Source organism: Prosopis cineraria, unplaced genomic scaffold, assembly GCF_029017545.1.
Source record: "Prosopis cineraria cultivar Desert tree isolate PC_DT_omini unplaced genomic scaffold, ASM2901754v1 PC64, whole genome shotgun sequence".
NCBI lineage: Eukaryota > Viridiplantae > Streptophyta > Magnoliopsida > Fabales > Fabaceae > Prosopis > Prosopis cineraria.
In genome coordinates, this window is record NW_026555394.1 from 17,338 (window position 1) to 30,210 (window position 12,873).

The window sequence follows — 12,873 nt, forward strand, 5'->3', positions numbered from 1 at the left end:
ACGGAATGTCTTGCTTGCAAAGTGTTAAATGAGAACCTTAATATTATGATTTTTTATGATTTATGTTTAGAGTGTTGTACCTTTATAACATGAGTTGGTTACGTTTCTTTAGTCTATTATTCTGTCTCCTTGTATTAAAAAAATATTTTTCACAATACTGAGGATAAATAATAGTTCCTTTCAACTAAGATTGGTGAAATATAAGTATTTTTTTGATGAAAGTAAAATATAAGTTTTTTTTTAAATTCATGATCATATGCAAATTTAATTTAAATGGGAGATTATCAACAAAGGGCTTTCGAAACAATTTTTTTTTTAAATTTCTAACACATAAATATTAACAAATTAATAAGTAAAGTGCTCGGAGCCCTCGTAGAATATTAACATTTTTTCTGGATCTTTCAATTGATGTTCTCCCAGTTAAGATTGCAAATCTTACCCATCACTATACCGTTTGAATTTCTGAGTGTCCCACACAGTATGACTGGTTAAATCAATCTGTAATCTATTTATTTAGATACCGTTTTGTTAAAGAAAAACGAAAAGAAAAGAAAATTAGACAGCGTTTGAATATCGGTGGCCACATAGTGAGTGTCAACCTGAGAAACCTTTCTCATCCAGAGCCCAACACAAAACGTTTGCCTCGGGAGTCGGGGACACCATTGAAGCTTCTCTCTTCATCGCCACGTCAACAACACCAGTAGTCCCTCGTTTCGCTTGAGTGGAAGAGTGCGTTTTTTTTTTTTTTTTATCATCATCTTGGCTATTCCAGCTCGCCATTGCTTGATCAATCCCTCAACGTCATTGCCAGAGACACAGCAGCGAGTTTCGTGAAACGTGAACGAACAAGGTCCTCCGTAGTCCGTAGACTGTATGTCTTTTCTGTGACTCCTTCTTTTTCCTCTTTTAAGTGCGAGTGTGTATCTATTGATGCTCCCATTGGAATGAGTTGTTTCCGGGTCAATGATCCTACTGTGGGCATTTTATAAATTTTATGTTCTTGGGAAAAGTGTAATTTATAATTTTTACTGCAATGCGCTCTTTCGATCACGAAATTTGTTTTCCTGAGCTTCAGCTTCAAATGGGTTCTCAGTAATTTCTCTGATTTTGGTTTTCTCCTTGGGCAATTGTTAAAGAGTCCTTCTAGTCAACAGAGAGTTAAGTTCAATCTTGCAGTGGAGCCTATTTATATGCAAACGGTTTTAGAAGATGGGGAGGAAGAAGGAATTAAACAAGGAAGAGATTGCTGAGGATTGGTGCTTTATTTGTAAGGATGGAGGACTATTGATCTTGTGTGAATACAAGTAAGTTCCGAACCTTGAATTTATATGCTTAGTCTGTGATATCGTTCATTATTTCTCTGCAAATCATGCTTTTAATTGAAAAGGGTCCACCAGCTTTTGCATTGGTCAATTTTGTTCTTAAAGGTGGCTAAAAGGATGAAATTAGTCGGTCCATTCACACAATGGAAATACCACTCCAATAAATCCTTAACCTTCCTATGATGATGTCTGCATTTCTATGCTGAATACATAGCATGATAGCACTGGTGCAGTTTTATCGTCAAATGTGACCTCACATGGTGTAGGCGTCAAAGGCCTGAAGGACCTATTTGTTGCATGACTAAATTGATATGGAAGTAAAGTGATTGTATATAAAGTTCTTAAAATAATATATTTTGGCTTTCATTTTCTTTGTTAGTCAGAACACTTCGGTCATAACGTTCTTGTTGTTTGAGTTTATGCTCACTGAAAATGTTAAGGGCAGTGCTGGATAATTTCTGACTTTGTTTGTCAAAGCTTTTCTAAGTGATTATAAAACAGCTTCAAGTTGGGCACCTCTTGTGGTATGGCCTTAGCTTTGTTGATATCTAATACAAAGAAACAAAGAAAAATCATGAGTCAGTTTTTTAAAAGTAGGTGTTTACCTTTTTTCTTTTTTTAACTGAATAGAAAAATTCTGGTTAGTTTGCATAGTTCTACAAGTCTATTGTACTTATGCTCAGTTATCACAAACAATGGCACACTTTACATTCTTGATGGATATGGATGAGGATGATTTGACCAGGGACAAGCACATCAAGGTCATGGATGAAACTTTCTTTCTGATCAAAGTTACTCATGTTGCTTTCAGGGACTGCCTTAAAGCATACCACACTGAGTGTGTGGGGAAAGAAGAATCCTTTTCAAAGACTGGCAATTATCCGCGTTGTAGTAAGTTGCATTTGTATCTCTCAACTATTATTGCAAAACATTTTATCTCCTCTTCTTTTTGTTTCCTTTTCAGCACAGTACTTATTCGTGGTGGATTTGATATCCAACAGTTGTAACTTACCTTTTGTGTACAGTAGATACCCCCTCCTTCACTCTCAAGCACTTTTTACCTTCCACAATAGCTTGTTTTGAATGTCACATGATTTGTCCTTAACTGCAAGAGACCACAATATACCGTATGTTTTTTTTTCCTTGACCATGTGACAAAATTCCACATCCAAGTTGCTCCTTAGTGCTGGGAGGCCTAGCAGAAAATTTAAAATATTCTGGGTGACGTTTTTTTTTTTTTTTGGGTCTCTGTATGTGTTCACTTTTACAAATGATTCCAAAAGGTTTTCACATTTTTCTCTCTCTCTCTTAAGTGCATTCCAAAATAATTATCCGTTGCTTGTAAAATTTCAGGTTGGCATAATTGCTTCCTTTGCCACAAAGCCTCAAAATTTCAGTGCTTTTGCTGTCCAAATGCTGTTTGTGGGCGCTGCTTCTGCGATGCTGAGTTTTCAGTTGTCAAAGGGAATAAAGGATTTTGTAGTCACTGCTTGAGACTTGCACAACTTGTAGAGGAAAATGCTGATGTTGATTCTGATGGGGTAAGATCGTTTTCATCATTTTTATATAAAAGATAAACTATTAGACTGAAGTCCTGAGCCCTTGGAATTTTAGTTGAAAAAGAGAAATTACTAATTGTTTTCCATTCATGCACAGTTGGAAAATTCTTGATGTGAACTTTCCAAGTTGATGGATAAAATTAGAGATAAAAGCAATGAAGGATAGTTTATTTTGGATGTGAGTTTTGAGGTTCAAAATATGAAAACTGGCATTTTTTAGAACTGAATCATGCAATTGTCTGTTACCAAGTTATCGTAACACTACCATTAAAACATTCGTTGTTGAATGCTGAACTGACTCTGAAATCTGAAGAATGACCACTTAATATTTATTGATTTAAATTTCAGTTTCTGCCATGTTTTAGATTTGTACCTAACACAACTATAATTTACAGTAATATATTTCTTGTGGAGGTTTAGCTTTGTCTGTGTGTGTGTGTGTCACTGGAATTGTGATGCTTTACTTTGAAAAGTTTTATTATTCTTTTATATCTGATTGTGCCTTTCTGCTTTTAAATCTACAGGAAAAGATAGACTTTAAAGACCAAGATACATATGAATTCTTATTTTCAGATTATTATAAGATTATCAAGGGACAAGAAGGGTGGAATTCTCAGCAAGTACATTCTGCCTATAAGTTATTGAAGAATGGTAAAAACTACAACTGTGACTGGGAGTTGTGTGAAATGGGTGACGGGGATAATGATTCTGAAGAATCCGAAGATAACTTTGTTGTTTCTGATGATGATGGTTTTAATGACATAGAAGTAGGTAAGCCAGGGAAGAAGCGGAAGAGTCATGTAAGGGAGGTGAAAACAACTAAAGAAAAGGCAAAGGATAAGAAAAAGGAGTTTATTGGATGGGGTTCCAGAGGTCTTGTTGAATTTCTCCACCATATTGGTAGAGACACTAGCAAAGTGTTATCTCAACATGATGTTTGCTCCATCATTATTCAGTACTGCAAAGAGAACAAGCTTTTTCACCCTGAGAAAAAGAAAAAGATAATTTTTGATGCAAAGCTAAAGAGTTTGTTGGGCAGGAAATCAGTGAATAAGAACAGTATATATAATCTTTTGACGCCACATTTTGCTGACAATTGTGAAGAAATGGAAGATGATACCACTAGTGGTTCAGAAGATAGGGATAAAAATGAGTCAGTCAATTGTAAAAAGCAGAGAAGACTAAGCTCAAGTTCAACATCTTATGAGGATCTAGTTTCAGAAGGACATCAAAGCTGTTTTGCAGCCATAGTTTCATCAAATATCAAGCTTGTCTACTTGAAGAGGAGTTTAATAGAGGAGCTTTTGACTCAGCCAGCAACTTTTGATGGCAAAGTGATTGGAAGTTTTGTGAGAGTCAAATCTGATCCAAATGACTATTTACAGAAGAATTCTCATCAGCTATTGCAAGTTGTAGGTAGTTTTCTCCCCCATGTTTCTAGTCATTATCTGTCATAACAAGTCAATTATGAAATCATTAAATTCATGATTCAAGAAAGATGCATATGTGGTAAAGTATTGCTGTTTAAAGAAAATTAGAATTTCAAAAATATTAGTCAATGAAAGTTTTCCATTGCAACAAAAACACGAAGGTTCAAAATCAAACCTATGACTTTTTGCAGACTACGTTGCATTGTACCACTAGCTCACTGCTAGCGGATTGAATGGGGCAGATTTGAATACTTATTAGTTTTACTTTGAATCATGAGCATCCTTGATGTAGAACCAATAGCAAGAATAGAGAACAAGGGGGATGGTGGAAGAGATTGAGGGAGAGTAAGAAAGAAGGTAGAAGAATCTGAATCTTATTAATAATACCAGCTATTCCCAATGGAGCCATCTCAATCATCAGAGAATTGTTTTCATCACGCACCAAACAAGATATATATTTTAAGAAGCACCTTCCAATTTTAGCTAGAGCTTTCAGGATCTCATTGAAGTTACGGATGTTGTGAAGATATTGGTAAATGTCATATCTAATTACTGACACATCATGCTTTAATGCAAACAATTAAACATTTCATAAAATTAACTGGGACATTGGGCCTAAAGCACAAATACAAAAACTGGGGAAATATGCTGTGACATGTTGGGAAGATATTGGTAGATGTCATTTCTAATTTCTGACACATCGTGCTTTAATGTTAACAATTAAACCACTTCATAGAATTAACTCGGACACTTGGCCTAAAGCCCAAATGCAAAAACAGGGGAAAAATGTTGTGAGAAGATTGTCATGATTTCTAAATGACTTTGTATATCTTCATTTGCTGCAGACATGATATTTCAAATAATGCAAGTGATATTTATTTTTCAACGGTTGACTTATTTCTTCTATATGCATTGCATTTATTGACATTCTGTTTCTTCATCAATTTCAGGCATTAAAAGACCTTTAAAGAATAATGAAATCAACAAAGAAATTCTGCTTCATCTTTCCAATGTGCCAATAGATGTGCCTATTTGTAAAGTTTCTGATGATGACTTTTCTGAGGTACTAATGCTGTTGTAACAAGCTTTTGGGGTTCATTTGTCCCTGTTTTATGGAGATATGGGAGAAAAATAAGAAACCAATTTGAAATCAATTTGGACAGTTAAAGTGTCCTAATAAGTTTCTCCAGTGACCATAGCCATATGGATTTGTAATTTGTTTCTGGCCACTGAACTTTTTCATCTAGTTAATTATAATCATATAGAAAATCGTGTCTACTGTATAGTCTCTTTTGGGTTCATTTTTTTATTAATCTGGTATAAAATTTTTTTAAATATGATACTTTTCCTGTTGCAGAGTTCACTCTATTTCTATTCTAATAATTCTAAATCAATTTCTCCAGGCGTAGCTTTATAATGTTTGGAATTTTCTGCAGGAAGAATGCCGTGATCTGAATCAAAGGATGAAAGATGGTCTACTTTCACAGCCTAAAGTCGTAAGTTAATCGTGCATTAGCAATTTAGTTTCTGTTTCTGTGACATTAGGATTCCCATTGTAATTTGACCTTGATCTGGTATGAGGATGGTTTCCTCTAAATCTTAACTGAGTTAACAAATAAAATTATTGTTTAGCACAAAATTATGCTGGCTGTATGATTTAATGCGGGGAAAAGTTCTTTAGAACTTAATACTTTCTATTTATTATTTAAGATGTTATTTCTTAATAATTTCCTATCTTCATTTGTCTCTTTGGATAGATATCACATTCTCTAATCCTCATTGTTATGGTTGTTCCTTAAGTATGTAACCCTATGGCTATATCTTTTTGAGACACTGTTAAAAGCTTTTTGACTGTTTAGTAATTGGAAGATGAGCCTTGTTTTCTTCAGTTTCATCCTAACTCAGTCCCTATATTACTTTTCTATTTTGTATCCCAGCTACTGTGGTTACAAGGGTATAGAGAATTATGTGAGATTTGGATGGTTTGGTGTTTGAGAGTGAGAAGGAATTACCTTGTCAATTGGGAGTTTTGCTGGACGCCAGGAAATTAAGAGGGAAAGGCCCCTTCTGTGATCCTGTTCTTTGCTTGGACGCCATTCAGATTGATTAATTGGGATAATACTAATGACATGATACATTTTTTCAGATTTAAAAGGCTCTATCTTCTTATATGTGTATTATATAAATGTCCCCCTTTGAATGTCCAACACACACTCTTCTACAATGTCAGGCGGTTTCTATTTTTCTTGTTTTCAATATTTGTAGAATTAATCATTTGAACTGTTACTTTACATGCTTTATATAAGGATAATTTACTCCTTATGGACTTCTTTCTGTCTAATGATATTCTTCAAAATGAAACGGTTATATGTTATATGAAATCAGTGTTTAATGTATAATTTTTAGGATATTCAAAAAAGTGATGATTTTATCTGGAGGGGTGCCGGGACATGGATGGGGAGGGACGCACTTGATAGTTGATACCCACAGCTGCCTTTGAAACTGATATGAAACATGCTTTAACTTACACATATACACATGCAAGCGCGCGTACATACAAATGATAATTACAATCTTTGGCCAACATGTTCAAATTGATGCTGTTTTTCAGACTTACCTCCTGTGACATGACAATTATGGTTCTTTCAAATCTAAGTTGGATTCATAGAATAATCAATATAAAGACTGGATTAATAAAATAACGCAAATGGTTGCTAACCATTTTCTTTGTTTTACAGGTAGAGCTTGAACAGAAAGCCAGAAGTCTTCATGAAGATATTATAAAGCATGTATGTGTCGACATTTTGTCTAAACCTCTTTTATATCTATTGAATTTCATTTTATTGCCACCTGCTGTTCCCAGAGTCTTAACAATGAAACATTGATTATTTTTAACCAAAATGAAATCAGATGCTATGTGTGAAGAGAAATTGTTCCAAGGTGAAAGTTGACTTCTTTGTTTTCCAACATGCTTCAAATTTTGTAATTTTAACGTTTATGAAATTGCTGTCCTTAACTTGAGCACATTTAAGCTGGCCCAACTGGCATCACCCTATGAAAATACTTCCTTTGGGCCTACTTGTAAAAAGCAAATCATAGTTAACCGGGCCTATTTATAAGAAACTAATCATAGTTAAATATGATTTGTTTCTTATAAGTAGTCCTAGAGATAGTTAAATATGATTTGTTTCTTATAAGTAGTCCTAGAGGTAGTATGATGAATTGTTAAACGTTGGTTTAAAAGTCAGAATCTAGCTGTCTGCCTGGATCTAGTCCATGAAGAGACGTTTAGGTTTGTTGAGCACATGACTCAGCACTCTTGACTCCCAAATCCCACTATTAATGGACGCCGTAGGCATTTTTTAATGTTACTCGTGATCACTTTCTTATATCTTGAGAACTAATATGGCAGTGGATCCTAAGGGAGCTGGCTTCATTACAAAGACGCATTGATCAGGCCAATGAAAAGGGATGGAGAAGAGAATATCCTTTCATGATATTGTATTTTGTCACTCCGGATGTGACTTGTTGCTCCATTTGATTCATAACTAAGGATGATCATGCACTGAATTGCTTCGTAGTGGGGATGAAGAACGTGTTACCATTACACCAGATCTAATATTGGTGCTATACGTTTTGGTTAAATTTCTTTGTTTATATCTTTGAGTGCATGGGTTCTTTTGACGGCCATAAAATTTGAACCTTAACGTGTAATATTTCCATACACTTTCTGAGTACATGGATAGAAAGCTGCTGCTACAGACTCAATCAGAACAATCACGTTTGCTGAATGATAGACCAAAAGTGATTCCCGATATACTGTATACCAAACCCTCACAGGAGCCAGAGGATACCCCGGGTAAGGATAAACTAGAGGTTACCCCAAGTAAGGATAAGCAAGAGCAAAATGGCTTACCAAAATATGTCCCAGGAGAACCTTGCATTCCTCTCGGAAATGCTTATAGAACCACTGCAGGTTTGCCAATCTTTCTCTGTCCTCTGTCTGTCCTTGTAATTTGCAGTAATTCAATATTTTTTCTGTTAGGAATTTTCTGTCTCACTGTTTTACATGGGTTTCAGATATCTTCTGTAGGCCATTTGATTCTTGTTGAAAATTACGATTTATTAACCTGGAAGATCCATTAACCAATTTGAGTATTTATTTATACTGTTCTAAGATTCAACTACAATGAGGTTAATGTGTTACTCAGGCTAGGCTTACTTAATAATTAGAAATTGCAGGTAGTATGTCTTTTATGATATCTATCATTCCTATATCATCCACTGCATCCTCGTTTGGATTATTATTGCTTCCTTTTAGTCTGTGCACCCTTTCACTATTAAAAGCGGTTTTTACTTTTTAACTTGCCTCAAGCTTTTTTGTGGAGTTTATCTAACTTGATGTCCATAACAATCGATATTTATGAAAAATATTCATGAACACGTTTTAATTTTTGTGGCCCAGCCCCTGAGACTCCAGAAGTGAAAGGCCAAGATGGTGGGACAATTTCTGCTTTTATTAAACAATCACCTATCAGTGCTATTGTCCAAGAGAAATGCACTCCTCCAAGAAAGCAGCTTCAATCTAGTTCAAAAGTTAAGCAAGTTAACACCAACAGTGTACATTCTGAGAAGTTAAGGTTGGAAACTCCGACCTGCTATACAACATCAAAATCTGGTGTTTCTCAGCCAAGGCACTCAGATTCTGGTTCATATTTTGATGGAAGAAAATCAGATAAGCTGAATAAAAAGCAAAGCACGCCAGTTGGTGACATGATCGTTTTAAGTGATGATGATGAGCAAAATCTAAATGCTCAAATAGACAAACTAGCTGATAAAAATCCAGAAATTCCAATATGGCATTGTGTAAGTCCATGTGGTGAAAAAAGAGGGCCCTTCTCAATGTCGTTGCTCAAACGTTGGAGTGAAACTAGCTCCACTGCTTCAGAATTCAAAGTCTGGAGGACAGGTCAGAGTGAAAGAGATGCAATACTTCTCCCTGATGCTCTTCGCCAATGTTTGCCAGAAAGTTAGGTGAATGGAAACAATTGTGTAAAGTTGACTTACCCAGTATGAATGGTGTTGGAAGCTTCAGCTGGGAAAAAAAGATTACATGCATGCTTTGGGATGAAATGGTCAGGGTCTTGTGTGATGTAACATCTTGATATTCGTAGATCACCTGCACGTGTAACTTGATTCTATTTTATTTTTAGATGATGTAGCTGTTTTCTAGTTTGGGTTAGAAGAGTGTCAATGTGATACTTTGGTATTATTTTAATATATTAGCAACTTCTTTCAATTTCCCTCATGTTTGGTCTTCCTCTCATTAGAGAATGTTGCGTCATGCTATAACCACTGAGAAACTTCAGTTCTTCATAGATAAAATGCTCTTCACTAGTAGATCACAATGACAGTTACAAGTCTAGTTTTGGACATCGATGACCATATAAATTTTCTCCATCTTTCCTCAAGCCATTTTGAGCATAGGATTTCTACCTCTGTTCCTCAGTTTTCTAGTGTTATTAATGGGATCAAAGAAGCTCCTTTGGATCAACCAGAGAGCAGAATGTTGTCAAAAAAGCAAGCAAACTGTAAACTGTTGGCAGAAATGCAGTTAATTTAGACGAGAAAAAGATAAGTAAGTTTGGCCTTCAACTTAATGTGCTGGCCCCACAATTGACTCATTTGCTTGCTTTTTCCAAATAACATAACTGTAAGTGATCACTTTTGAACATATATTCAGAGAAGCAAATAAATATATTGATTGACTAGTTTACCTAGCTTTGAATGATAATTTTGACATCATAATTTTTGAAAATCCATTGATAGGACATAGAATCCTTTTGAATTTGGACTTGACTTGTGTATTTTTCTTTTCTTCACAGGTTTTTAGTGGCCTTGTGGTCATTAAAAAAAAAAAAAAACATAACAACATAAACATAGATTCAATCACTTCCTCATTCTCTCTTTTATTATAGTACTTTTGTGTTTGCTAGAATACAATTAACGCAATGAGGAACAGAGAAAACAGTCTACAATAAGAATAGCCAAAATCTATATTCTTCATGGTAGATTTGAACGTATCCTGGCTCAAGGAAGGAAAGCGCTAATCGCACTTCAATCACAAGGAACCTCTAAATTTCTGTGTTGTTCTAACAATTTGGCACTTGAGTTTGGACCTTCTAAGATGGGCTAAAATTCTCCTACTGGTTGCTGCTTGCAGCATTATTTTCTTTCCTAAAAGCATCTGGCCTTTGCTTGAACTCCTTACTCCTTTCAAAATTTTCCTTTCGCTTCAAAGTTTTCTGTTTGAACAAGTCATTAAGGAGTGGGTGAAACTGAAAACACAGAAAAACAGAGCAGTCTAATGAAAAAGAAAACAGTAAAAACTCACTTCCTACCTGAAACAGCGATCCAACTTTATCTTCAGATCCGTACATTTACCAAAGAATTTTCCATATGGATGGTCTAAATGGCACTGTTGCAACTGCTCAATAATCTGCACAAAGCAGAGCCCAGAACCATTTTTTACTGATAGTACCGCAAAATCTTTATCATCAACAAGTATTATTGGCTATATGAATTGCATTACACTATTTGTGCTCTATCAACAATCAAAATTGTATATTGTAATTAGTGATGACACATGGTCAAAAACTGGTTGCAACAGAGATATTCAAACCCTAACATTCAAAACAAAGCCCAGGGCTATTTCACAGTATCCAACAAGAAACAACCATCTTGCAGTGATATGTCATGGAGATGGAAAGATATAATGAAAATATGAACAAGAAGAAATCGATACAGTAATTAATAAATTTAAAAATAAAATAAAGAAAAAGCATATGTTTAAACTCACTTCTGCGCGCATTGGGTGTTTGTGTAGGGTTTATATTATTATATACACTACAATGAATGACAATACATACATATATAAATATATATATGCTCAATTAACAATGTTTGGATTTAGAGATTGTTTGGTTAGTTTGGTTAGAGGTAAGTAAGGAGCAGAAGTCTAACTTCATGAGAAGTATCGAAATCTATTTTTGCTTAACTTAAAGTCTTAACTTCTCGGAAAGTTAAGGTTCATACATCTTCTACAGTAAAAAAAAACTTAATCAGTAATATTTAAATAAGTTTTAGTTATTGTCTCTCAAATAAAAGATGATATATTTTTTTAATAGAATTTATAGTAGGAGGCTAACCTTTTTCAAGAAATAATATAAAAATATTAATACAAATTTATTATCGAACAAATAATCTATATTGATAATCTACATGCCTTATCTTGATTGAAAGCAAATAGATTAAATAAATAATACTCCCTTAGACTCTATATATAATATATAAAAGATTTTCTAAAATTTTTTTTATCCCTAAATGTAAGGACTTGTTAACATATTTTTTTAATGAATAGACCATCATATCCTTATTAAATAGGAAAGAGAAAAAGATAAATATTCTCATTAATTTATTTTTAAAAAATTTATTTTTTATTTACAATAATTAAAAATAAAATTAAAATATTGTTGTATTGTTAATTAGATAATTAACTTTTATTGATTTATGTGATTCAATTAAAAATATCTTATATATAAAAATGGAAGAAATACACAACAAGTAGGTATTTTATTTTCAAGATGTAAAAGGATTGATAAGAAGAAATAACATGACTCATGAGGCTAATAGTAGTTGGTTTTAGTGAAAGGATTTTGATAACTTAAAATACGAGTTTCAAGTTTCAATCCATATAAATGCAAAACTTCAATTAAAAGAGTTATTTTCTAGATGCGGCCACTAGTGGACTATGGGACCCAAGATAATGCACGTGCTCCTCACATGATTAGCAATGGACCCGCTGTGCTGAGAAGGAATAACTGCCCCAGGCGTGTCATGTCGGAAGTTGAGAAACTCGGGAACTAGGCACGTTATGTGTAATTTTAATTAAATAGTTTTACTTAAGCCTCTTATTTGTTTCCTCTTCCCAATGCTCCAAATAATAATAATAATAATGAAATCGCTTCTAACCAATAAAATCAAGACTATATGAGAGAGAAGTGAGCTCTCGCACCATCAATCTAAATGTGAAAAAACTTTTATTAAATCATAAAATTATTTTAAATTTTCATATTTTTTTCATTAACGTTGTCAGTCAATTACTTCTGTATAGTTGTTAATTATTATTTTTTAGTTGTTAATTAACAACTATTCAATAATGATTGACACTTTTAATATAATAAATTGATAACATGAGGAAATGACATGAGACTTTACATCACAATAATTTTTTGCATTTTCATATGACTTTTCTTTATTTAAATTGTTTGGATGAAACATGAGAGTGATTTTCTCAATATCCACCCCCCCGGCCTTTTTCACCTCTCCTTCCTTTTTCTCATTCTACTTTCTTCAAAATCTTTTTCAAAATACTAAATCGGCGTCAAGCTGCGTTTGATTAACGAGAAAGTCATTTAATGAAGTGAATATCACAATTAAAGACCCTTGAAGATGATTAATTATGTTATAAGACTAAATGATTCTAATATTATTTTGCAGACC

General features: G+C 33.9%; 1 protein-coding gene and 1 long non-coding RNA gene across 4 annotated transcripts; one reads left to right on the forward strand and one right to left on the reverse strand.

Moving 5' to 3' along the window:
- The first annotated feature begins 609 nt into the window (after positions 1-609).
- Positions 610-9,614, forward strand: LOC129295177 (uncharacterized protein At5g08430-like). Of its 3 annotated transcripts, XM_054933654.1 has the most exons (12): positions 658-729; positions 812-871; positions 1,137-1,304; positions 2,134-2,213; positions 2,676-2,863; positions 3,406-4,297; positions 5,262-5,374; positions 5,748-5,807; positions 7,050-7,100; positions 7,724-7,794; positions 8,037-8,287; positions 8,777-9,614. In XM_054933654.1, exons 3-12 carry the CDS (start codon positions 1,210-1,212, stop codon positions 9,343-9,345), a joined length of 2,370 nt encoding a protein of 789 aa, XP_054789629.1. In that variant the 5' UTR covers positions 658-729; positions 812-871; positions 1,137-1,209; the 3' UTR covers positions 9,346-9,614. The 3 variants fall into 3 exon arrangements, with proteins under 3 accessions (XP_054789630.1, XP_054789628.1, XP_054789629.1); XM_054933655.1 differs by having other exon boundaries at positions 610-871; positions 1,139-1,304; XM_054933653.1 differs by having other exon boundaries at positions 610-1,304.
- A 659-nt stretch (positions 9,615-10,273) lies between these two features.
- LOC129295171 (uncharacterized) lies at positions 10,274-11,285 on the reverse strand. The gene is made up of 3 exons (XR_008589526.1): positions 11,171-11,285; positions 10,706-10,810; positions 10,274-10,616 (listed from the first exon to the last, which is right to left on the reverse strand). It is a non-coding gene; the product is annotated as an uncharacterized LOC129295171 (long non-coding RNA).
- Positions 11,286-12,873: the final 1,588 nt, after the last annotated feature.